The sequence below is a fragment of the Echinops telfairi genome, unplaced genomic scaffold, assembly GCF_000313985.2.
Source record: "Echinops telfairi isolate 266 unplaced genomic scaffold, ASM31398v2 ScPeMD7_7429;HRSCAF=8467, whole genome shotgun sequence".
In the NCBI taxonomy this organism is placed as follows: domain Eukaryota; kingdom Metazoa; phylum Chordata; class Mammalia; order Afrosoricida; family Tenrecidae; genus Echinops; species Echinops telfairi.
Window position 1 is genome coordinate 2,525,280 of NW_022111329.1, and position 27,986 is coordinate 2,553,265.

Below are 27,986 nucleotides of genomic sequence, written 5' to 3' on the forward strand. Positions count from 1 at the left end.
GTAGCTGATGGTGACCCCTAACTAATATGTCCTGTTCACTATACATTGGCTTGTGATTTAATGGGGCTAATTAAAATTACACACACACACACACACACACACACATATATCTGGTTCCTGGTTGTGCCTGACACATGGTAGGCAATGGGTGGTCCTTATGCTAACACACTTGGCTGCTAACCAAAATATTGGTGGTTTAAGTCCGCTCAGTGTTACCTTGGAAGAAAAGCATTGTAACCTACTTCCAAAGGAATGGCCATTGAAAACTCTATGGAACATGGTTATACTCAGACGTATGCAGAATTGTCATGATTTTAAATCAACTCAATAACAACTGAACTGGTGTAGATTTTACATGTTAGCTATAAAGCTAAACACAATCTGATTTTGTTAATTTTCTAAGGCAGCCATAACATAAATACCACAATTCGGCTGATTTTAAACAACATTGTCTCAGTTCTGGAGGATAAAAGTCCAAATTACAATGTTGAAAAGACCATGTTTTGCTAATGGTTCTAGGGGAAGATCCTTTCTCTCTCAGCTTCTGATAGCCCCAGACATTCTTTGGCTTGAAGTTGCATCCTATTTCTGCCTTCACATGACCATTTGTGCCTCTCTGTATCTCTTCTCTGTTATAAAGATAAGGCTTACATGGATTAGGAAGCACCCTATTCCAGATTGAGTTCATATTAATTTAGCTAATAATATCTTCAAATGTTCTATTTTCAAACAAGGTCAAACTCATGGGAACCAGGGTTTAAGTCTTCAACATTTCCTTTGAAACCCACTACCATTTAATTGATTCAACAGATAGTCTCATCTCTTTCTTATAGAGCAACTGGTGGATTTGAATCTTTGAGCTAGTGGTCCAACGTTTGCTGGACAGTGCCACCAGGACCCAAATATTTAAGTTAGGGGAAACCAATTTGATTTAAAACGCTGACCATGATAGCATCCTCAGCCATTGTAGCCTGTTTGGGCATTGGGGCCAACTCTTTCTTGGGAGAGGAATTAGAACCTCAGGACAATGGGTGGGGAATGCACAGAGACGACCACAGGGCCGGCCCCGCCACGGGACACAGCATTCCTCACTGACCCATAGCACCATGGGGAACAACACTAGAGACACATGGTGGGAATTGTGCCTGCCCTGAGCCCAAGATACCAAAGCCAACCATTGGGGGCATGCAGCTGAGCAGCAGGGGGAGCAGAGCAATGAAGTCCCCAGGGAGTGCCAGGGAGAGATGTGGGGTCAGGGCATGGCACTACATCAGACTTGACTGGAAAGCACTCATAAAGGACAACAAATAGACCTTGAACTATTTATAGGGTTTTATATTGTTGTAGCTATTGTTTTGTTCTCTATTGTTTCTTCATTGTACTTGGTCTTGTGATGGTGCATATTGTTGCTGCATGTCTACCTGGAAGGGATAGGCTGGTTAAACAAGCCAGAAGGGAGAACAACGGGATGACAGTTCCGGGAGGACATGGGAGAGGGGAGGGCAGGGGAAAGGAAGTGGGTGTAAACAAACCTAGGGACAAGGGAACATCAAGAATGCAAAATCACTTGCCCAGGAGAGTGTAGGAGGTCTGGCAGGGCTGGATCAAGGACAATGTAACCGAGAGGAATTCCTGAAACCCAAATGAAAGTTGAACATGATAGTGGGCCAAGAGGAAAGTACAAATGAATAGAGGAAAGAACTAGGAGGCAAAGGGCATTTATAGAGATCTAAATACAGGCATATACAGATGTAAATATATTTATATACAAGGGGGAAATATGTCTATGTACATATATTTATAGGTTTAGTATTAAGGAAACAGATGGACAGGGGGCCCCTACTCAAGTACTCCCTCAACACAAGAACACTTTGTTATAACAATTCGGCAGTCTGAGATGCTCACCTCCCGGCACGATCGCTGAAGACAATGGGTGCACAAGCAAATGTGGTGAAGAAAGCTGATGGTGCCCAGCTACCAAAAGATATAGCATCTGGAATCTTAAAGGCCTGAAGATAAACAAGTGGCCACCTAGCTGAGAAACAACAAAACCCACATGGAAGAAGCACACCAGCCTGCCCTAACACAGTTGCTGAAGACAAAGCGGTGCATGGGCAGATGTGGTGAAGAAAGCTGATGATGCCCATCTATCAAATAATATAAAGTCTGGGATCTTAAAGGCCTGATGATAAACAGGCAGCCATATAGCTGAGAAACAACAAAGCCCACAAGGAAGAAGCAAACCAGCCTATCCTGACACGATCGCTGAAGACAAAGCAGGTGCATAAGCAAATAGGTGAAGAAAGCTGATGGTGTTCTATAGGCTTGAAGATAAACAAGCAGCCATCTAACTGAGAGACCTTGTTTTCTATAACACTGAACTGCCACTAATCCCAGCAGGACAAAAAGCTACTGGTCAAAAACTGAGCTGTAGGTTCAGGATTCCAAAACAGTTATCTCTTGTGATATGTATGTATTTTAAAAGTATATTTTGTCTGCAAGTATGTCTATAATAGGTATGAACAATAAGCTCTTTAAGACTAGGAAATGTTTGCAGCACAAAGCATGCCATATATAGTGCATGCTCCGTCATTGCGAGTTAGTTTCATCACAGGAGTACTCTTTCTTAACATTTGCCATCACAGTAAGAAATCACAAGGACCTTTGCTATCAAGGTCACAATCATACATTATACTACTATAGGGACAGTGGAAAAGGACCATAATGATGGTAGTTAGCATTTAGAGCTCCCTGGAGAAAGAGGCTTCCTCATTATTGTCACACTCACATTGACATAGGCATGTGTTTCTGTATCAGAATGGACTTGTGCAGCTGAGAGTAAACAGGACCTTATTCATTTTTAACTGACTCTAGTGTATTAAAACCTAAGCTCAGGTTAATGGTAGGATGTAGATTCCAGCAGGGTCTCCAGTGTTAACTAACAAGCTAAGGTTAATGGTGGGCTGGGGATGTGATACTACCCAGAAACCTGATCCCCCACTTACTGGACTTAATGCACCCAGAGTCACAGTAATAACAGCAATTACAGCTCATATAGAGAATGTGGTTCCTAATAGACAGCAGCTTTTCCTCCTAACCTGTGGAAAATCACTGCCTTTTCCTCTTCTAAAATCAGGCAGGACTGTCAGCTGCTCTCAGCTATTTCAAGTACTAGATCAAAATAACATGATCATCTTAACATAGACCGTGGGACAAAATAGATATCATTTCGACTATCTTGTTTGTTTTCTCAGCACCCTGTCACCCTCCCATGCTTTGGTCTCAAATGCTAAGGAATCAGATGGCCTCTTGGGTTAAGAAGCCAGAATACTCCGGAGACTATGAACAGGTCGGTGAGAGTGAACATTAAAACCTGACAATCACCTAATTAAAAATAGGCTGAGGACATGAATAGACACTTAACTAAAGAAAAAATTCAGATGGCCAATAGGCATATGAAGAAATGTTTGTGGTGATTAAATCATTTGCCATTAGTGAGAGGTAAATAAAATAACCACGAGTTGTCACCTCACCCTACCATTAATAGTAAAGAAAGGGAAAAAAAATGTTGGTGAGGGTATGGAGAGACTGTAACCCTCATACACATCTGGTAGGAATGGAAGGTAGTTTAACCACTGTAGAAAGCAGCAAGGTGTTTCCTTTAAAGTTGGAAATCAAAATAACATATGATCCAGCAATCCCACTAACTCAGTGTCCATCAAGATGATTCTGACTCATAGAGACCTAAAAGATTATAAGTAGAAATACTAACTGGAGTTTCTTTTATTCCAAATTACTAACTAGGTGTTAGACACATATTAACTTCAGTGAAAAGAATGGCAATATACAATATTGGAAAGTTAGCACAAAATAATCAAGGCAAAGACAACATAGAAAAGTTAGAGGTAAAAGAGATAAATATAGACTATTATGTACACTACATACAAGAACAGTAATAATGATAATCTATGGTGGTTGCATAGACATCCAAGCTGAACAGGATTGGGAAGCAGATTGGAACTGTACACATGAATATGTATAGGTTTGGCTGGAGATATTTTTGCATATGCAGAGGCAAAAAGTTCCTGGAAAAATTCCATTATCCTTTTGTTCCATTTTTCTTTCACAAACTTGTTGAAGCCACCTCATATTTACATATGCTGACAATATACCCAGGCATATAGTAGAGCATACAAGGTACAGTTCTCCTTAGCCATAGCCAAATATGTTGAGGGAATGAGTTCCTGGGCCTGTGGATGAAGAATTAGAGTTTCACAGGCAGTAAAGTAACAATGGCATAATGTATCCCCCGAAGACAATGTTCTACATGCTACTTTAGTGAGCAGTGTCTGTGGTCTTAAAGGCTTTTGAGGGGCCATCTTAGGGGCAACTATTGGTCTCCCCCACTCTGACGTAATGAAGAGTAAGGAAAATTAAAGGCACATCAAAACAGTTAGTCCAGAGAATTAATGAATTAATTGCACATTGGACTTCACAACCCTGAGAATAGAAGAATTAGATGATGCCTGGATGCCACTACCAACCACTCTGAGAGGAATTATGTTAAAAGATCTTAGATAGAGTGGAGAAAAATGTGGAACAAAACTCAAGATCATTAAACAAACAAACATGCATTTAAAAATATCTTAAACAAAGGTTTACTGGACAAATAGACTGGTAGAGTCCCAGAGACTATGGTTCTTAGTCACCTTTCAGGTCTGGACACACCCCTATAGCTCAATTGTTATCTTAAAAATAGATCTATGGCAAGAACAAGGAGACTAGGGGATACACTCTCTGAGAACCATTAACCACTGAAGTCAAAGGACAGCATTTTCCCAAAGACAAAGTTCAGAATGAAGGAAGAATTAGAAAAGGAAGAGGATTGGCAATAGGTACAATAAGGAGGGATGGGACACATGATGTTACATTGTAGGGATTGGAATCAGTGACTTCAAATAAGAAGTATATGAATTGTTGCTCTTTAAGCCTTTACCCAATTCAGAAAAAACAAATCAAAACAAAAACAAAGGCAAAGAAACCCCCAAACAACTGGCAGCTTGATGGAAAGTATACCTTTGGAATGTGCAAGTTCCCATTACCACATGATATATGTGAGCACCTAATGAAAGGCAAAGCAGCATGTTGTATTAGTACTTGCCCAAGGGCTTCACCTTCCATTGAGTCACTCTGAAAGCACCCCATTCATACTGGGAGAAGTTACTGAAGGGTGGAGAATCAGAGAAAGGAGAACATGTCACCTTAGAGTTTAATTTGTGCCTTATTCTTAAAATGAAGTGTCTTTGTTTCTAGATGCAATTGGGTTCTCAAACAGCGTATGATTGGCATTTTGCAGTTTACTCAGAGAAGTCAGATTCGCTCTTCCTTGGAGCCTCGTGTAAAATGAGGTGGATCTGAAACCACCTCCAAGACTGGGACGGCTCTTTACTCCTTTACATTATATAAAGTGCATACAAGCCAAGAATCCTATGCTCCAGGACAACAGGAAGCATTTCATTTAAGACAACATGCAGTCCAGGAAGTCACTCATCTTTTATCTATACAAAACAAGGGATTTCCAAGATCTCTTCTAGTTCATTTAGTTTCCCCCAGAGAAATTGGGGTGAGCATGGGAAATGGAGATATAGAATGCACTGAAATCTACACTGAATAAATATATACAATCTGGGAGGAGGATGTGCTGCTGTGGAATAACAGATTTTGAGTCATCTGCTAAGCTCCAGAGCAGTGGTTCTCAACCTTCCTAATGTCACGACCCTTTAATACAGTTCTTCATGTTGTGGTGACCCCCCAACCATAGAATTATTTTCGTTGCTACTTCACTGTAATTTTGCTACTGTTATGAATCAGGCGACCCCTGTGAAAGGATCACGTGACCTCCAAAGGGTGACCGATCCACAGGTTGAAAACTGCTGCTCTAGAATTAGTCATGTTGAGGCTTAAGGTGTGCCTAACCCATGCCATAGTATTTTATACACCTCATATCTTTGCCAAGTATGTCCAATGAATAAGTAAGACTGAAGAAAAAATTATGCCTTTGCATTAGTGTTGGTGAAGAATATTGAATAAATGATGGCCTGCCAGAAGAAGCAACAAGTCTGTCTTGGAAGAAGGATCATTAGAGTGTTCCTTAGAAGTACGGGTGAAAAGATTTCATCTCATATTCTTTGGACATGTTATCAGGAAGATTTGCCCTTTGAAAAGGACACCATGGTTGATAATGTAGAGGGTAGTCTAAAAAGAGGAAGACCTTCAAGGACATGGATTATTGACACAGTTGTTGCAACAATGAGCTCAAACATGGCAATGATTGTGAGGATGGCACATATCTCTCTTGCACCCAGAGTTACAGTGAGTTGGAACCAATTCAATGGCCCCTAGTAATACCATAGTTACTTGAAGTCATCCAAAGTAACTAGGAGACAGAAGGGAATGTTGGAGCCAGATCTGCATATGGTAGCATGGAGACTCAGACCAAGGCCCACACATTTGGATTCTAGACCAGAATTTCTCACCTTTTCACATTCAGAGCTGCTTTTGTTCCGTTGAGGTACATTGGACTTACAAGAAGGAGCACAAGCCAAAAGAATCTCTCCTGTCCCTGACTCTGATTCCATGTTACACTTGACATAAAATGAAAGGAGTGACAAGCGTTTGGAGGACTGGGGCCTGGAGCAGTCTACCACTTCCAGTCCAGTATGGTCTGAGACTGGAGACAGCTCATCTCTTAAATCGGGACAAGACAACTCCCTACCCAGATTGTGTATGTATCAAATGCTTAGAGCAGTAACAATATCTTTACACACATTTTTCACACATTTCTTATGTGTTTTTCACACATTTCCTATATGTGAAGTATAGTTTTAAGCATTTTATTGATTTGTTTTAAAGTGGATTGATGAATAAACAATATCCTATCATAAAATTCACACTTGTTAGAGTACAGTTCTGAGCTGTAACCAACAAACACAGTTATTGTTCATGAAAATGATGATGTAGAACATCATCCTAAAGTTTCACCCATGCTGCTTTGTGCAAAACTGACCTTTCATTCTCGACTCCTGGGTACCATAGCTTTCCCATAGTTTTGCTTTTTCAAAGATGCCATGTGAATGGTATTACACAATGACACAAGATTTTTTAGTCTGGATTCTAAGATTTTATGATTGCCAGTTCACTTAATCTTCACAACCATTCTTTGAAGTGGATGTTCTTATTACAATGAAGAGATATAAAAATGTTAGAAAAAGTAAAAAAAGTGCATGAGATATGATTATCATCACTACTTCTGGTATTGTTATTTGATAGTATTCACTAAAACTCACTGCCATTGAGTCCATTTGGACTTATAGTGACCCTATAAGACAGCGTAGAACTGCTTCTGTGAGCTTTGGGCACTGCAACACTTTTACAAGAGTAGAAAGCCCATCTTTCTCCTGGGGAGCACCTGGTGGCTTCAAATCACAGACCGGCAGATTCCGGCTCAACTATAACCACTATAGCACCAGGGCTCCCATTGCACGATACCAAGCTAAACGCAACTCACTGCCCCCACGTCAGTGGGCTGTGGTTGTTCACCAGCGTAGAAAGCCCAGTCTTTCTCCCATTTCACAGTACAGGAAGGCAAAATGAGTTTCCAATGGAAATTTTTCCTCAAAGAACCTTATCTTCTCCCCTCGAATTCAAAGGTATGGAGATAGTGATGAGACCTCTGTGATCTTTCTGTTCACCTTATTCAGGCAGCATAGGGATTTAATCATGAAAAAAAAAAGTGGTCTTCAAAATTATTGTTAACAATAATATCCAGCATTCCCTCCCATTGATGGGTCTAAACATACTTGACGTTAAAATTATTCTTATAATCTTGATAACTGTAACCAGATTGGTTGTAAGTGGTAAAAGACAATGAATAAGTTTTGTGCTGTAAATAAGAGCTGGTTCATGGTGTTGTTGAAATACTACATAGTCCTGCACTATGTAGTTGGCAGATTTTCAGAAGTAGATCCTTTATTTTACTAGGCTTTTCTTCCTAGTCCATCTTAGTCTGGAAGCCCCTTTGAAACTTATCATAGGCCCTGGCAATACACAAGTCTCCATGAGATATATTCGTTTTGAATCCAATCCAAGTCTCTCCCGTGTAAGGCAAAAATTCCATCATTAGAATACCAATGACTTGTAGGCTATGGCTTAATAATAATTAATTCCCAGTCTGAATGAGAGATGATCAGGATGATACCAGCACCTCTTCTGGCTCAACCAGAGCTGTGCTCATTCAGCAGTGTGTTCTTCCTATGAAGTATTCCCCTGGTCCAGTAACCACATGCTACCCACACATCCATCCTTCTTATAATGGAAGAATTCTGATCTTCCTAAATGTGGTCATCAAGCTGCCCACAGTCTAACCACAATAGTTCCAGGTTTTCCAAAGGGAAGGTTTTGTGTAAATTGTTTTCCTCACTTTTGTTAACCTCACATTACAGATGCAACACATAATAAATAAGTAAATAAAGTGCAATCCTTCCTGAAAGTTTACAGCTTTCATGAATTTTTAAGGACTAGATCAGGAAAAACTGCTAAAGCAACACAGTGGGGCATGGGTGTGATGAGGAGGTCTAGGAGCCAAGTCAATATTTAATGAGGCCAAAAGCCTCTCACAACTAATCATCTCTTAATGGGGCTTGCCCTTTGGCCTATTTGTTTCTTGGGGAATAAGGTTTGGCTTCCAAACAAATTATCAGTCACTCAATAAATAATGCCACAAGCAGAACGTGGGCTCCCAGGTCTCAGTGGTCATTGTTAGTGGAGTTTAGAGTGCCAACAGAATGATTCACTTTAAAGCGCCACGAGCTTCAAACGCAGCTAAGCGTTTGCTTTGGCTATGTAGAAAGGCTCCTGCCTATCACTGTGCCCTTCCTTGGAAGGGAGACTCAGTATCACAAGGGAGGGAGAGTGAGCCAAGATGGGAACAGCTATTGTGGCTGTCAGTTGCCTTTGAGTTAGCTCTGACTTGTGATCATCTGATGCACATTCATAAACATTGCCCAGTCCTGTGCCATCTTCAAGTTCTCTGATGTGTTTGAGTCCACTGTTGGGCCTATTTTGGCAATCCGCCTTCTTGAGGATTTCCTTCATTTTCCTTGACCCTCTACTTTACCAGAGATAATTACACTTTCTAGCCACTGGTTTTCCCTGATGATACGTCCAAAGCAGTCAGGCTAAAGTCATAAATCTTTGCTTCCAGGAAACTTTTCTATTATATTTCTTCTAAAACTGGTTTGTTCATTTTCCTAGTAGTCTAATACATTCAATATTTTTACCAGTACCACAATTAAAATGCATGAATTAGTCATCTGTTTTCCTTTTTAATTATTATATTAGAGCTTCAATTCTGAATAAGGGGCTTCTGGACGATTACAGTTTACAATGGGAACCTTAAATCCATTTTGAGTCTCTACACAAAATCAGCCTCCGTAAATTCTTTCTGATCATTGACTGACAATGGGGAAAGCTTTGACATTAGTCTATGTGCTTGAGAGTGGGTTACTACCACTCCCCTAGCTAGCTCACCTTCAGAGATTTTCCTGGGAATTCCCTTGATGGAAATTGTGGTGCCTGTGTCACATAGTTAGGATTCTATTCATACCATGTGGCTGCCTGTTGAAAGTAAGTTGATTCAGAAAAGAAAGTGAGAGTAGTTTTAGAGTATGAGTACCTAAGGAAGACAGAATGGGCCTTGTTCATCAAAATCTGCTACCTTGAGCAACAGCTTAGCGATGCTTTCTAGTCAGGACACGGGAGAGGGGACTCTGGAGCAGTCTGGTCTATCTGCCTCACAGATTGTTCTCTCGGCTTGGAGAAGCCCATTCCCATTCCAGTCATAGGTATTGTGGGCAGAATTCTGTGAGTCAGGTGACAGTGGATTCATTTAAAATTCTGAAAAGCAGCAGCAAAGGTTTGTTAGTTCATTGTGAATTATAACTAAATTGAAGCCTGAAACTAAGGAGAACAAAGAACACAAAGGTTCAGTGAAACATTGCAACCCAGTACAGTATCAAGCCATCCCTGACTGCTTGGTCAGAGGACACTGAGCCAATCTTATAAGCCTTTCTAACCTACAGTAGAATATGTTTCCCAATCCTTGTCTCTTTGATGTGTCTATAATTCCACCTGTAGATGTGGGTGAAGGGATCTGCTGTCTATCATGACTCCTGGGAGTTTTGTTTGTTCTCGATGTTTTAGGGTACAAATGGGAGCTAAGGATAACATTTATTTAGTCTTGGCAGGAAGAGGCAAAACAAAGACAATAATGTATCATCCGCATGAGGGAGACCATTAAGCTCAAGGTTGTAATGGTACCGAAGGGTTGGCAGACTTTCGGTGACTTCAAAAGAGCAGCGAAGAGCAAAGGAAACTGTCACAAAGGCAGGGTGGGTGGCACATCAATTAATCGCAGCTACAGGTGTCACTGCAGGAGTGGAAACAGGATCATGATTGGTGAACGTACATTTTGTTAGACAAGAGCTTACAAGTTTGCTTCAGGGCCCTCCAGCCAAGGCAGTTAGAGTGTGACTCATGATCATGTGGTGCTAGCATTCCAATTTCCATTAAGGGTGCACCCAGGCAAGTTCCTAAGGATTATGCTGTTTATCCCTGGACCAGCTAGGGATATGAAAATAATTCACTTTCTAATATACTTTGCCTGAGGGCAAAGCTGTTTATGCTGCTGGTAAATGGTCAGAAGGAAATAATGAAGACTGAATTCATGTAGTGGTTCAAAAAAATGAAATTCAAACAATGAATTTCAGCCTTCCACTGTAACCTATAACCTTCTTCTACAAACGGTGCTCAGAAATTTAAGTCATGATAAAATCCCACTTCTGATCATGGATTTTATTAAAAATCCCTTCATCACACACAGGTTGGAGTACTTTTCCTGCACCTTAAATTAGAAGGCCACTTATCATTAATACAAGCCTTTAAATGACTAAAGAAGCTATTCTTCCTGGTAGCCAGCCACTATCTGATTTCTTTACTGAACTTTGATAATGACACTCATTTCTCTGGTGATCATCTCACAAGGCTATTTAGTAGGGCCATGTGATAAGAATTGTTCTCCGATTCGCATTCATGACTAAATGCATGTTCAGAATCCATATATATTTATGAATGTATCTATCTATGAACCACTTCAGAAATAGCACATTAGCTTCCTGAAATAATATTAAAAGCAACCTCCCTGGTACACTAGATAGTAGCAATAGTATGGGTTTTAAAACACTAGTAATAAAGGGAATTCTAGACCATTTCACTCGTGGCTTTTTAGGATTTTTCTAGGAATTATTGCCCTAAATACCTTCCAAGCAGTTAGATTTACAGGAGGTCAGGCCTGAGGCATTTTAACTAGAAGAAATATTTATGTGTGGATGTGTGTGTGTGCACTCACATGCTTGCACACACACAACAGACACCTACACACCACCAGGTTCCCTATGTACATATCATTATCAAATTATGAAGTCTCATACATTGGTTTCTAAGAGAATGGTTTTGAGCTTCTTCATACCCCTTCCCATGTTTGAAAACTAGAATCCATTATTTTCTGCTACTTCATTTATTTTAGGTGCTATGGAGTTTCCTGTGGTCCTGGACTTCAGCCATTGTTCTGGTTAGCTTTGTTCTTTTAACTAAGTTGTCATGATTAACAGTCCTCATGCCCCTCCAAGTTCTTTTATTTATTTTTCATTAACTTCTTCCACTATTTGATTCCTTTTCCCCCCTGCCGCAGTGAATATAAGACACCAGACAACAGCTTGAGAAAAATACTCCTTTCTACTATAATGTAGAAATCTTCCTGGATATGATTTCATATGTGTAACTCTTGGTCTGCACCACCTACACTCCCCTCATTTACAATGTAGATGGAAAGCTAAGGAATGGTATATTTCCAATACACATTTCTTATCATGGCTCTTAGTTTTCTTTAAACGATTCTGGTTACTATAACTCCATGCACCTGAAAACCAAATTGTGTCTGATCCTGTGCCATCTTCATGATGGTTGGTATGTTTGGGTCCAGTGTTGTGGTTATTACAGTGCCTTCCACCTAAGGGGGCTCATCTTTCAGTACTATACTGGACAATATTTTATTGTAACCCATTGGCTAATTTTTGGAAGTAAGTAACGTTCTTCATAATCTGTCATAGTCATATAGCTTAGAAAGCTTTTTTGTTTTCCTTCAAAGATTAATTTTATCATTGTGGAGAATCTGCATGGTAAAACATAGACCCATCAACAGTTTCTACAAATACCATTCAGTGACACTGCATTCTTCAAGGTGTGCAACCATTCTCCCCCTCTGTTCTGAGCTGTTCCTTTTTCATTAACAAACTTTTGGTTCCTGAAGCTTCCTCAGCTTCCTAGTTACTACTGCCAATGTGTTCCCCTAATCTCAAGGCAAACCTTTTTTATTCGTTAAAATAAATTAGTGTTCAATTTTAAGGTGATTTCAGGGGAACTTGGAACTTAGGTTAAATCATTTAACCTAATCCCATCCAGTTTATCTAACGTGTGACCCAATCCAGAGTTCAGAAAAGTTATTGGAGAATAGAATGGAAAATAGAAAACATGGATCTATTTGAAAGAACACACTTGAAAATGTATCCCCATAGATTAGCTCTGACAAGCAGCTCAATTTGAGAACATGGTAGATTTTCATGCTTCTTCAATCCCTGGCAGGTATAACTGATTAGAATCCACTCCTTTCCTGTAAGTGATCCATTAGAAAACCTAGGGGGCATCTTCAAGGTTATCAGAGTTGTGCTAAGGGCACTGGAGTCCTTAGTTGGTACAAACAGTTAAGGCACTTGGCAGCTGATCAACAGGTTGAGGTGGTGGGTTGAGTCCACTTTAAGGATCCGCGAGAGAAACATCTAGCAATCTACTTTTGGAAAATCAGCTACTCCAAACCCTATGGAGCACAGTTCTACTGTGACACACTTCAGTCATCATAAGTCAGAATCGACTCCATGACAACTGGTACAAAAGTCACTGAATGCCCTGACATTGAGCAGGAAAGGAGAATTCCTTGAGATGGTGAAATGTATGCTTGTCTCCTGGAACACCTTTGAAAAATATATAGAATGGGAAGGGTATCAGACTTTCTAAGAGTAATGAGTAAGTTCTTCCTGAGTGAGAAGCAAAACTAGGCGTTCTGGCTATATACAGGGAATGACAAACTGGAAACACAGAGAAATATATTGGGGTATTAAATATAAGATGTTCAGTGGGGTGGAGTTGTATGTGTGACTTAAGATAAGCTATGTAAACTCTGAATTTTTGGTTACTTCTTCTAATATCCTAGCAAGCCAATGTCTAGGCTCAAATGAGATAATCATGTGATAGTGAGGTATAGTGTGTATGATGTATGATGTCTTAGTTACCGAGTCTGGGGTAACGACAAAAGCAAATACTGTAGTTGGGTGACTTTAGAGACAAAAATGTCTTTTCTCATTCTTCAAGGGGATAGAAGTCAATTAAAGACGTAGCTTTAGGGGTGGGCCCTTGTTGGGAGTTCTAGGAGTCTCTTGGCTTTCCTTAGCATCTGTCATTCCATTGTGTGTGTGTGTGTGCCCAAGTCTGTTTTGCTCTTTGTATAACCCTAAAGCAATTCAGTTTAGGATCCACAATACTATCATGGATTAATTAACATAACAATAGAAGACTCCTCCTTCCAAACAGGATCACACTCACGGGTATAAGAAACAGGACTTTTGTTACATATTTTAGTATTTGGTATTTTATACAATTGAATGCAATACAGATGTCTGTGGTGGTGGCCAAAGTAACTCAGAGCTGGTCAAATTATTCACATCTTACCAGCAAACAGATTAGCCAGAGCTAAATAACTTCTCCAACTTAGTAAATAGCAGAGAAGGAACAAGACCTCCTCCCTCTTGACTTGATGAAAATGAAGATTTCAAGTCCAAGTCCACCCCCTTGCTCGCGGTACTCCCTCGTCTGGCGTCCTTTCAGTCTGAGGAGCACACTGAAGGGCTCCAGCCTGACCCCGTGATGTCTCTGGAGCAGCTTTTCTGGAGCTGTGACTACTGGGCAGTCAAGAGTGGACATTCTGATTCGCAGTGTCACACTCGACTCCTGTGGATCACATTCCGTCTCACAAATATTTAAGCAAGGGTGTGAGGGCAAGCTGCCAAGCTGCACAATGAGAAACAAATGGCTCATTGTGTTTGTTGTAGCTCAGTAGGCGGTTTTGTGAGATGCAAATACCATCGATTTACTGTGATTGGAATGTGACAGCAATTTGTAACAACAGGGACTTTTTTTCTTACTGTATGAGGAGTGTCTGCTTTTGTGGTATGCCCACCCCCACCCCCACCCCCCAAATCCCGAGAAAGGTCTGCAAAAGAAATGTTCAGAAATATTCGGAACGAGTTTAGAAAATGTGTGAACCCTGTCTGAACTTCTATTAGATTCTCCCACCACTCACTCTTTCAACATCAGAACAAGGAAAGCATTCTTTATAACAATGTGTGAAATCCCAGAAGGGATTTCATGACAGAATTACAGTGAAAATCTGCCTCAGAGAGATTGCACGCAAAAAAACAAATGATTGGATGGATAAACATGTAAATCAAAATTTGAATCTCCACCCCCATCCTTCCTTCCTTGAAAGGAAATAAGAGCTGTCTGCTTTGGCCTGAACTCCCGGCCATTAGCAGTACAGAGAGCCTGGGAGACTAGAGGATGAGGGGCCCAGTGAGGAGCTTCGGTCAGTCCTACAGCTTGACTGTTCTCATAAATAGATCCCAAATGGCTGTTTCCCCTTGGGGAAACAGGAGAGGAAAGGTCATGAGAAGGAAGCCATACCTTGACAGGGTATAGTGCGTTCATGTTTATAATGTGCCAACTGTTAGCTGCCCTTGGTTGACTCCCCCAGGCACAACAGAATTAAACAGTCTTGCACCATCCCCACTATTGGTTGTGGCTTTTGGTTTTAAAAATGTGGTACTAAAGAGATGGGGGCGCCTTAATCTTAAACTAACAATCCTCATTTGTTGGATACTGAATCATGAAACAGAAAAGAATGAAAAAAGAAACAACAGATAAGCAAACACTCTCCTTTTTTCTCACTCTTATTTTTTCGCACTTTTTTCACACACAGCAGACTTTGGTGCTGACAGCATCATTTGAGCTCTCCAAGCACACTACGTGTTTGTTACGTTTTTAGCTACTGGAGCTTGGAGGTTCAGGATCATTTTGTAAGCACCAGAAGTGCACTTCAAGTCATAGTTCCTTTAATGGCTCCTTTAATTGGACAGGAATGGATATTAGGACTTATAATTGGGCAGAAACTTTGTGTGGCATTAGATTAGAAACTCAAGTGTCAACAATTTAACAGGTCTAATTCCTATTGAAAAATAAGTCACTGGATGTTCAGGTTGCCAGGCGTGCTGTGTTTAGCCTGTGAGAGCTGGCACCTTGCCAGTGTGGATAGTGGGAGCTTCATATAGTTAGCAGGATGTGTTTTTATGATCACATAGTCTTACGCTTGAAAGGGAAATAAAGTGAAATACTTTACCCTTCTCTATGTTGTAGGACATCTTAAAGGAGTCTTTGCTGTGAAACAAATTCTCTTTGACAGTATGAATGCTACTTCTGTGGATGCCCAAGTCATAGAATTTTTACTGAAACAAACTTTTTAAACTCTTGTATGCTTTCTTTTTTTTTGTAACTAATAAGCTAAATGAAAGAGGAATGTACTAAACTTCAAACTCCAAAGACAGGGTTTCTTTCTGGCTATTAAGAAACCTGACCCTCAGTTGCCAGACCTGAGTGCAGATGACAGTTTTTGCCCAGGCTACCACTGGCTTGTGTCCAGCATGTTTGAATCGACACTGTGCACTGGTAAAATGGCAGGACTTGCTAAAGAAGCAGAATCATTGGGTAGGTCATTTTGAATGCTGATTAAAAGAGCAGAAACAAATTGTCATGAAACCCACTGCTGTCTAGTCAATTCCTACTCACATAGACCCTAGAGGACAGAATACGACTATCTTTTTTTTAAAATTAAATACTTTTCTTGGGAGTGCTTACATCTCCTATCACAATCCGTACATTCATACACTGTGTCAAGAACATTTGTACATATGTTGCCATCATCCTTTACAAAGCATTTTCTTTCTACTTGAGCCTTGGTATCAGCTCCTCATTTTTCCCTCTCCCTTCCCCACCCTCCCTCCTTCATATGAACCCTTGATGAGCTATAGATAATTATTTTCATATCTTACATCATCCTCTATCACCTCTCACCCACTTTTCTGATACCCTGTTTCCCCGAAAGTAAGACATCCCTGAAAATAAGACCTACTCACAGTTTTGCCTCCCACTGAAATATAAGGCATCCCCCCGAAAATAAGGCCCCCAAAGCTACCATAGCTCTAGACTCTGGACCGTAGCGGTGGGCACCGCTGTACAGTTCACTGTTGGCCACAGCACAGCTGGAGCAGACAGGAAGTGCGAGGTGTCTTTTAATAAAACAATAAACAATGTGTACCATATTCTTCTTCATGGAAAAATAAGATATCCCCTGAAAATAAAACCTAGCGTATCTTTGGGACCAAAAATTAATATAAGACACTGTCTTATTTTCGGGGAAGCAAGATATTTGTCCCTCTGGGTGGGGGTTATATATTGATCCTTGTGGTAAATTCCCCCTCTCCCCCCACCACCTTCCCCTTATCCTCCTGGTATCTCTATTCTCATTGTTGGCTTTGAGGGGTTTATCTATCCTGGATTCCCTGTGTTGTGCCCTCTTATCTGTAGCAGTGTGCATGTTCTGGCCTAGTCTTATTTGTAAGATTGAATTGAGGTCATGATAGTAGAGGGGGAGCTGCCTGGCTACCAAAAGATATAGCATCTGGGGTCTTAAAGGTTTGAAGATAAATGAGAAGCAACAAAGTCCACATGGAAGAAGCACACCAGCCTGTGTGATCATGAGGTGTCGATGCAATCAGGTATCAGGCATAAAAAAAACAAAAAAACATATCATTGTAAATGAGGGGGCGTGCAGAGTGGAGACCTAAAGCCCATCTGTAGGCAACTGGACAACCCTTACAGAAGGGTCATAGGGAGGAGACAAGCCAGTCAGGGTGCAGTCTTGCAATGATAAAACATAATGTTCCTCTAGTTCTTCCGTGCTTCCCCTCCCCACCCCCACTATCATGATCCCAATTCTACCATACAAAACTGGCTGGACCAGAGAATGTACACTGGTACAGATAAGAACTGGAATCACAGGGAATCCAGGACAGATAAATCCCTCAGGACCAATAATGAGAGTGGCAATACTAGGAGGGGAGGGGGAAGGTGGGGTAGAAGTGGGGAACCGATCACAAGGATCTACACATAACCCACCCCTGGGGTACAGACAACAGAAAAGTGGTGAGGGGAGACGTCGGACTATGTAAGACATGACAAAATAATAATAATTTATAAATTATCAAGGGTTCGGGAGGGAGAGGATGTAGGGAGGGAGGGGAAAAATGAGGAGCTGATCCCAAGGGCTCAAGTAGAAAGAAAATGTTTGAAAACGATGATGGCAACAAATGTGCAAATGTGCTTGACACAATGGATGGCTTTATGGATTGTAATAAGAGTTGTACAAGCCTCCGATAAAATGATTAAAAAAAATATATTCTTGAAAAAAAAACAAACTAGAGGAATGTTGTGCGTTTCATTGGTGCTATCCTGCACCCTGACTGCGTTATCTCTCTTGTGACCCTTCTTTGACCCATAGTAGGTCTAATTGTCTACAGATGGGCTTTGGAATACAACTGTCTTATGGGGTTTGCAAGACTGTAAATCATTATGGATGCAGATTGCCACATCTTTTTCTGGAGAGGGGCTGGTGGACCTCATTATTACCAACTGAGTGCTTTCACTACTGTGCTACCAGCCAAGCACATTAACCCCGGTGCTATCGGGGCTCCAGTTGCCATTAGGTTACTCCAATTCATGGTGTCCCCAGTTGTGTCAGAGTAGAACTGTGCTCCACAGGGTTTTCAGTGGCTGGTCTTTGTCAAAGTAGATTCCCAGGCCTGGTTTCCAAGATGCCTCCATGTGGAGTTGTCCCTCCAGCTAACAATCTAGCACATAATCTGTTTGCACTGCCCTTATTCTTATCCAGGAGTCTGGTGGCATGGCAGGTTACTTGTGAGGCTGCTAACCACCAGCTCAGCATCTCAAACCCACCAACTGCTCTGTACCTTTTCCCCGGTGGTGGGAATTTTGGAGAGAAAAATGAGGCTTTTTGTTCCCATCAAGATGGACAGCCTCAAAAACCCAACAGGTCAGTACTACTCTGCCCTATATGGTCACTCTGAGTCAGAATAGACTCTGCAGTGGTGAGTTGGGGCTAATTTTTAGTTATCATTGTGGTCAAGATTATCTTGTTAATTAGAAGATAGTTATCTTGATCCAGGAAACTATGAAGTTGTGTTTTTTTTTCTAATCCACCCCACAGTCATCTCTGAAAGAGAGAATGGTAAATGTCAGTGTTGCTAAGCAAAAGGTCAATAGCAGGTGGAAACTTCCAACCATGCTGTCTGCTCCCATGAAGATTTCCAGCCTTGGAAGCTCAAAGGTGCAATTGTAGGAAAAGAATCCCCCTGAGTCAGAATGGATTCGATGGAAGTGATCTTCGCTTTCCTTCAGATTGTCTTTGCCCTCTGTCTCTGTCATTGTATCCAGTTGGCATTCCGATGACTCTTGTAAGCCAGCTCCTGAATTAAGCACTTTGTTTGCTGATTTTAGCTTTCATTAGTATTGCCTTTCATGATCACTATCTTTTTAAATCTCATCTTTATTCGTCTTTGGGGTTGGACAAGGAATAAGTGTGAGATCATTGCAGTACAACATACAGCTTTCACAATGGTAAGATATGGGGGTTTCTTGTTATAAAAAGGACAGTCTGAGTGTGGTTCATCATAACTCAAATATTTTGTAAGTTGGTACTACCTGTATAAAGAAACCATTGTTTCCTTACATGTTTATAAATCAGTAAAACGAATCAATGCAAGTACAGGAAAGAAAAATATCTCCTCAGAGTTCCCAGAGTTCTATACCTTGTCTCCATTGGTGGGAACTTGGCTTCAAGGTTGACTGATGCCACCTTGATGGTCCCTTTTCTGCAGGTCGGAGGCCACACAATGTTGCCCATTCGCTGGATGCCTCCGGAGAGCATCATGTACAGGAAGTTCACCACAGAGAGTGACGTCTGGAGCCTGGGAGTCGTGTTGTGGGAGATCTTCACATACGGCAAACAGCCCTGGTACCAGCTATCAAATAATGAGGTGAGAGATATCCAGGACCCCCAAGAGTTCTGAGTGCTTCCATCAGCACTTCCTGATGCAAACCAGGATGTGATTTGATTTGAGCCACTCTGCCAGAGGCAGCACCAGCCACATCTCCTTCTCTCTCTTTTAATGCCTGGACAAAGCCTAATTGCCCTCTAAATGTAAGAGTCTGAAGAGAGAAAAGCATAGTGTTTGCTGATCTAACTATGGTGCTCTCGTGATGGCACTGATGAATGACTATGCTGTGAATAAGCAAAATAATAGCAGTTGTGGGGTTGCAGCAGCCCTCTAGTCCAGCTAGTGCCTTGGAATTGCTCCAATGGGGCCTCAAGGGTCTTTTGTTCACATTGCACCGACACATCAACTTCACGGAAGCATTAACTTTCATAAGTTAGCAAGATAAAACTCCCCACCCCATCCTAACACATTTACAATTGTGTGTATGTTAGAGGCACAGCTTCTTGGTCAGCCATCTCACGTATTTTGCTCACCTATTTCCATCTTTTATCCAAGTCCATTCCAGAAGATGGCCCGTCATGTCTGTGGTCTGAGGTTGCCTCATCAGGCTGCACGTTAGCTGAAAAGGGAACTCTAAAAGGCACAGACATTCCAGTTTGAGGTTTGTTCCTCCATTGTTGTCTGCAGCTGGAGAGACACTTGATGGCCCCAAGCACCACAGAAAGAAATATTGCCTCGTCCTGTGCCAACCCCATAACTCAGTACAGATTGGAACATGGTGAACCATAGAGTTTTCATTGGCTAATTTTCAGAAGTAGCTGGCATCATAGCAAAACACATGCTCCTACTGATAGATAGGCAGTAGCTGCAATTGAGACGCATGACTAGGAATGGAGCAGTGACTTCCGCATGGACGGCAGGCACTCCACCACTGAACCACCAATGCCCCATCGTTTCTGCACTCATTTTGTGAAATCAAGTCCCAAAGAATGGAGAAAAAATAATGATATTAAGTATGATGTAAACAAATCTATTATCATTACTCTCTTTTGAAAAAAGTGCTATTCATTGAGTAGACATCTTTACTATAGCCTTCTCCTCTGTTTTTCTGCCTCCCTTCCTTCTTGTCTGATCCTGTCATTGATCTCCATCCAGGTGATTGAATGCATTACTCAGGGCCGAGTCCTGCAGCGACCTCGAACATGCCCCCAGGAGGTATATGAGCTGATGCTGGGGTGCTGGCAGCGAGAACCCCACATGCGGAAGAACATAAAGGGCATCCATACCCTCCTCCAGAACTTGGCCAAGGCATCTCCAGTCTACTTGGATATTCTGGGCTAGAACCCTTCCTCCCAGACCAATCCTTCCCCACGCACCTCTTCAGATGGGTGAAAGGATGAACGCCTTTGAACTGCCGCGGGCTGCCATCAAAATGGTGTTCTTAACTCTGACAGTATTAACAACAAAGACAAGGCGACGCTTTCAGAAGGAAGCAATGTGTACCCCATCTATAGACACAGTCTTGACTTCTTTTGGACATCATCTCTTCTCTCTTTCCATTTCCCTTGATTTGTTCCCCAATATTTGTTTCATTATTATTACTTGTCTTCCCTGCTTCTTGGTCCTTACTCTTTCTTTTTACTCGGTCAGGCTTCTGCATTACTATTAACTCTGCATAGACAAAGGCCTTAACCAACCCAATTTGTTATATCAGCAGACACTCCAGTTTGCCCACCATGACTAACAATGCCTTGTTGAATTCCTGCCTTTGATGTGGATGAAAAAAAGGGAAAACAAATATTTAACTCAACTCTGTCACTTCTGCTGTACAGACACTGGGAGTTTCTGGGGATTCCCTTCTATTTATTTATTTATTTATTTATTATTTATTATTACTGTTCTTGTTGTTTTGGGATGGCTGAAGCCTATCTATTAAAAAGGAAAACTTGTGTTCAATCTGGGAAGCCTTTCTCTATGGGAGAGATGGAAAGCAGAAAGAATGAAGATTTATTGTGAACTCCGGTATGTGGAAAAATAAAGACAGCCATTGGGATCCGTTGGCATCAATCCCAACTTAAGACAAACCCACCAACTGTTAGCCAGAAGGAATATATTCAGCACCTTCCCCGAGGAACTTTCTGAGGAAGAAAAGACTGCTGAACTCAGTACCATGGGACTGACTATTCTTTTCCCATCACCAGAGGCACTGACTACAGTGTAGGAAAGAGAAAATGTGATGTTGATGAGTGAGGCACAAGATAGTGCCTCAAATGACCAGATAAAACCTTAGCCTGGTGTCTGTAGGGTATAGGGATGGCACTGGCTTGTTTCTCGAGTGCTATCAACCCGGCCTTTAGCACATTAGGCTGAAAACAGGTGGATTCTTGTCCAGAAATAAGTTCAGGGTCAGGTGTGAGCACCAAGGACTTGGAAGAGATGAGGCACACTGTAAATGTGGAGCCAAGCTTCTCTTCTACTGAACTTTTTAGATAGCACGACCCTCTGACCCTTATCTTCCACCCCACCCATCTTTATAACTGTACAAGCAAAACTGTGCATGGTCTTTGTCAATTAATACCTGTGTGCAGAAACTAACACTCCAGGTGTTGTACCCCCGATAGGTAGAGCAGATCTGTAAAAGGTATAACATATGTATTTAGGGGAAGCTAATGGAGTTCATTAGCTGAATTTAAGTGTCTCTGCATTGTATGGTGGTGATGGGTGTTAACTTCTGTGGACCCTGAAACCTGGATGTCTTCATTTATTTGAACCAACGGGGCTGTGGGCAATGCAGAACCCATCCCTGAGGGCAATTAGACCTCACCCCAGGATACCACGTGTACAGACGTTCTGTATACACTGGCCAAGGCCTTGCTCTGTGGCTCTGGTTGGGAGAGTGGTGTCATTCCAAGTGTCCTCCATTGTCAGTATGTTGTTTTGTTGTTTTCACTTCCTGGAAATAATAAAAATTAGGCACAGCATGCTAATGAGAGGCTGTGCCCAGGATGAGCTTTAGAGATGTGCTTCTGGGAATAGTAGTTGAATTGGCAGAAGTAAATTTACAGGTGTTTGGAGAGTCAGTTAAACCAATGAAGAAAATTTTGCTCTTCTTCAAGAAAATTTGCTACCCTCTGTGAGGGGAATTTTGCTAACCTGACATCTTTATAACATGAGCCAGATTGGAAAGGAGTGATTTTTCAAATTCATCTTTGCTCATTTTATTCCATACTTGTTTCTGAAGGTGCAGTAGCTCTATTTAGGTTTGGCTTGCACCCATTAATTACTGGGGCATCTTGTTTTACATTACAGGCTTTGAAAGCCAGTTCTCAGAAACTTCAAAAGTGTAAATTAACAGAGAACAAAAGGAAATCTAGGAACATCAGTGGTCCATTGAGGGGGTTGGGCAAGACAAACTGAATAATTTCTTTTTACATTGTGTGCTGGCCTATGAGAGATGGGCAGAAAGCTGTGTGTTCTCTTTGTTGGTGAAAAAACCAAAACCCTCCAGAATACACATAATAATATAATGAAAGCCATATCTCCATGATATATGTGTGTGCATGTATATCATACCAAGGAACCACAGTACTGTTAAGACACTGTGGAACTCAGTAAAGCAGAGAGGAAGGGGCAGATTTGTACACATCTTTTCTAGATTCCATCAGCAGTGACCTGATCGCCTATGCATGTTTGTCATTCTGCGTGGGCAGCCAGCCAAGCTAGGGAAAGAAGCTGCAAGTTCTTATTTTTTTTAACAGAGAACTAAAGAGGTCATATTAGAAGAAATCGCATCCAAGGAGGGCTGTGCAGGATTAGAGCAACAATTAAATGCAAATAAGAAGATGGGAGCATTTCACTCCATTCCAGTTGTGTGCTTTCCTCTAAAGGAAAAAAAAAGCAAAAAAAAAAAAAATCTCCTTATCTCCTGACTAGTCCCTCAAGGCCTTGAACTAAAAGGTTCTATGCAAGTGCAAAGTTGTATAATGATTTACACTGCTACTTATTATTGTTACTATTATTATTATCATCATTATTTCCTCAATTGTCTCGTCTATGTGCTGATTTCAGAGATGTCTCATGTTGAAAGAATCCCAGATTTCTCTTAAAGTAGTAAAGTGAGCCACAGAATATTTTAAAATATCCTTCTCTGTCCCTCCACCACCTCCTTTTCTCATGATCTTCTAGTTTTCCAAAAATTAGCATCCTCATTCTACAATTCATTGGCCACCAAATGTGGCCTGCCACCAAATTCCACAGCCCAAACCCCAGGGAGGCATCACTTCTATTTATCAACAATTTCACTGTTTTCCAGACACCTTTCACACTGGATTCTGATATGGCAGGAATCCTCTTATCATAGGTGAGGAAATTGAGGCGAAGTGGCATGCTAGAAGCCTCCAGGGTGCTACTGGCCCCACTGGGACTTAATCTAAGTGTTCTGACTGCTATCTCATTCTTCCCTTGAATAGTCTGTTGAAGAACACTGTCATCTACAAACAAGTAGTTCAGGAAAGAAAGCACATTTACATCATTTCATGCATCAGAATCCGAACTTAAAAGAAGTAGAACACATGTGATGAAGAAGACCTGAAAGGTCGCCACATACAATCCTGATCATGACGTCTGCTAAACCCTTGTACACTGTACCCATTTCAGAATTGGGCTTATTTAGAACCCTCTTCTCATAAAGCAGTACATCAGAATTCATATCATACCTGCGTGCTCACATCTGTGCTACTTGTAGCATGCTCATGTATTGATATAGATGTTATAAATTTTATTTATATATACTCAAACACACGGGCATAGTTTGTGTGTTGATGTATAAATTTATAGGCACCCAGTGATAGAAATAGCTATAAGTAGGGTGTGGTATGAATAATTTGCTTAAAATCTGCCGAATAACCAAAACTTTCCAATGTCTTTTTGCTGTTAGTGCTTCCACGCCCCACACTGGTAGGATTGCCTTCACTTTTTAACCCCATGCAGTACTGCATCGGTGGAAGACATCATTCAGAAAAAGTGCTTCCCAACACAACTGAATCAAAGCCATCCCACTTCCACCAGCCCTCTCCCTGGTGCCTTGCAGGGAAAACGCAGACTGGAGGAGATCTCCTTGTAGAAAGGAAAGAAGTGATTGCCTTCCCTCTGTTTTCATTCATTCCTATCATGTGCACATTTCCCACGGTGACCCCTTTACACTTGTGTTTAGAGTCCATGCATTCCAGCAAAGAACTGGAATGCTGGGAGCCCCAGGTCCTGGAGGCCAAGGGAGAGAAGTCTGAGACCCCATAGTGAGATGAGCAACTCTTGAGAATTCCCACATCTGACTCTGAATGCAACAACCCCCAGAGGAGAATGGCTCCCTTTGTAAAGAACCATGACAACATCATTCCCTGGCCAGGAATGGGCTTTTTTTTTTTTTAATCTTTCTTTTTTGCAAATTAGACACTCTACAATGCCAACAACGTAAAATTGTATCTGATTAAATAAATGACTGCACACAAACACATAGCCTCAATTTTCTTGCTCCACCATTTTTGTCTTGTTTTGTATTTTTCTCTCTTCATCCTGTTAAGAACTGTTAGTTTCCATCTTGAGCTTTCGGTGGACCATATACGGCTGCTACAGAAATCTTCTGAGAGTCCTGGGTATGGATCTGACTCCTCAGATGGCAACCTTAGCAGTTGCAGCAGTTTCTTCACAAGGCACCCCTGGAATGCAGAGACTCTGAAGTTATGATAGCTTATATGTGAATTTCCAATGTTACTCTCAAGAATTAGGGGTGGGAGGGACTTAGAGTTAAATATGATAGCCCAGGGAAGTATATGTTCTTGTTGTCAGGGTGAGAATGAATCTCTGCTGCTCAAGTCAAAGGTTCTTGAATATTCTTTGTTTTGCAGTCTTCTTACCATCATTTAATTGTGTATTTATTTATACACACACACAAACACACAGCTCCATTCATCACAAACTCAAAGCAAAGCAAAAAAATAAGTAAATAAACAAATATGTATATGTGTTGCAAGCAAAACACTGTGAATTTCACAACAGCAACCAAGCAACTCTTTCGCCATCTTATTATATGCCTCAGGAGACGAAATGTGGAAAGGTGGGGATGTCATTTTACAGTCTATGCATTCTAGGCCAAGTTGTGTTGATTTTTTTGCATTAATTTAATAAAAATGATCCCGAGTAAAGGTTGACTGAATGTTTAACATAATAAAAGCTGCTAGTAGCAAGTGTTTGAACAGGAAACCAGAAAAAACAATTGGGGAAGATAAAATGAAATGTAAAAGACCTACATCTTGCAGCTTGTATATCTTTCTATTGCTTAACAAATGTATAATAGGTGGAAATGTTTTCAATACAAGGTCTTATAATTCAATGTGGATTTTGAATAATGTAATCCCTTGACTATTGACCAGACTCTGGTGAAAAATTGCTCCCTGCGTTCCTTGATCATTATCTATGAGTTACAAATCTGCCTAGAGATGTGGACACTCTCTACATTTGCTTCTGTATATGGAGGGCTGTTTGTATATATCCGGTCCATAGACACACACATTTCAATATCTGTCTGCAGATATATCTCCTTTTAAACTGTGACCTGGTATTTGGAATTCTCTTCTAATTTGGTTTATTTTCCTTTTAATGTGATGTCTCTGTGCCGAAATTTACCGGCTATTGTTTTGCAATCTGTTTTTGAGGTCTATTGCTTTATAAGACCCACTGCATCTTGGCTGATTTCAAAGTGACACCTGAATATCAGTGTTTAAAAAAAAAGTTTTGTTTGTAAATTATGTGACCAGCTTCTCTCAACCTGACATGGAAAGTCTCTTGTACTACAGTGTATTTAATAAAAATGATGTCTTACAATAAAATAACATCCTCCAAAAGAGAGACTTAAAATGACCTGATTACTTTTAGAAAATGTATTTAATTTTTACAAGGCATGGCACATATATATGTATGAGAGGGTACCTCCTAAAAAAACAGAATTTTTTTCCAAAGCTATGTATTTTTTTAAAAACAATCTTATCACTTTCAAAGTACTCTCCATTACACTTAATACATTTCTCAAATCTGCTACTCCATTCTTGGAAATATTTTTCAAGCTCATCTGTTTGGATGGCTGAGAGCACCTCCCTTGTTTTTTTCTTTACCTCTTCTACATCATCAATTCACTGTCCTTACATGTCCCTCTGCATTTGAGGAAACAAAAATAAATCACACAGTGAATTCAGGTGAGTAAGGTGCTTGGGGAAAGAGATACATGCTGTATTTTGCCAAAAACTGACCCACTGAGATGGCTGCATGAGCAGGTGCATTGTGCTGTCAAAACCAGTCCCCTGTCTGCCACAAATCAGGCCTTTTTTGTCACACACTGTTATGCAATCTTTTCAGAATCTCTACCTACAAAACTTGATTAAAAGTCTGACCTAGTGCAACAAACTTCAAATACACTAACCCCCTCACAACAAAAAAGCAAATGGACATCAGATTTTGGGGGTAACCCCTCATTTGTATATACATATGTATGGGGCTTCTTAGGTGGCACAGATACTTTGTACTTGACTACTAAGCCAAATATTGACATTTTGTACACACCCAGTGATTTCATTGTAGAAAGGCCCAGTGATCTGCTTTCGTAGTGATTGCAGCCAAGTAAAACCTATGGAGGAGTTCAACTCTGACGATGTAGCACATGGGTTGCCATGAACTGGAGTCAACTTGACAGCAGTGGTTTTGTTTGTGTATGGAAATGTGTATTTTCTAGGGGCCACCAAAAATACACACTGCATTCATTCCATTCGTTTTCATTTCAACCCACGATGACCCTACATGTCTTGAAGTAGAATTGTGCTTCATAGGGCCCTCCGTCACTGGCCTTTTCACTAATAGATCATCAACCCTTTTTTTTTGAGGCACTTCTGGATGGCCTTGGTACTCCAAACTTTTCTTCCATTAGCAGCCAAACCCATTAGCTTTTCATATCATCAAGGGATTCCTTAGTTAAGGACATTTTATTAGCTACAAGTTTCCTGACTGATCCCTTCACAAACCTAAGCTTTCAACTTATGTATAGCTAAAACGTCACAGTCCAGTTGAACCTTCTGCAGTGATGGAAACACTCTACCTAAGCTGTGCAATATGAAACACACTGACCACAGTGACCTCATAGTCACTTGAAATGTCTCCAATGCAACTGAAGAACTAAAATTTAAATACCCTTTAAATTTTAGCTTAAATAGCTATCTGTGTCCAATGGCACTATGTCGAATAGAACAGAATAACTATGGTTTCCGAGAAAGCAGACCCTAATCACCCACCAAGAGATGTGCCGTGTAATGTGACATCAGGAGGTCGAAGCAGTTCTGAGGATTAGAACAAGGAAGGCACAGATGCACATTGAAATGATTCACTACTTGGCTTCTGTGTTAAAGGGTCTTGTAGCTTGCCTTTTTTTCAATGTCAGAGTTGTTGCCACACTTTGATTGCTCAGAATGTCACAGTCCTGGCATCTAGTCCTTTTTCTGTTCTTCTTGACCCCGTCTGAGAGGCACATGAGGTATCAGGATGACACTTCTGTGGAGGCACAGGAACACAATCTTTGAGAGCAGACTGTCCCCA

General features: G+C 41.0%; 1 protein-coding gene across 2 annotated transcripts in view; it reads left to right on the forward strand.

The window, feature by feature from the left end:
- The window catches only part of NTRK2 (neurotrophic receptor tyrosine kinase 2), a 514,715-nt gene extending 488,460 nt beyond the window's left edge, over positions 1-26,255 (forward strand). For both annotated transcript variants that reach the window (XM_004715969.2, XM_004715970.3), the window contains 2 exons: positions 19,233-19,391; positions 20,508-26,255. In XM_004715969.2, coding sequence (XP_004716026.1) covers positions 19,233-19,391; positions 20,508-20,693 — 345 coding nt within the window. In that variant the 3' untranslated portion in view covers positions 20,694-26,255. The remainder of the gene's footprint in view (positions 1-19,232; positions 19,392-20,507) is intronic.
- The last annotated feature ends 1,731 nt before the right edge of the window (positions 26,256-27,986 follow it).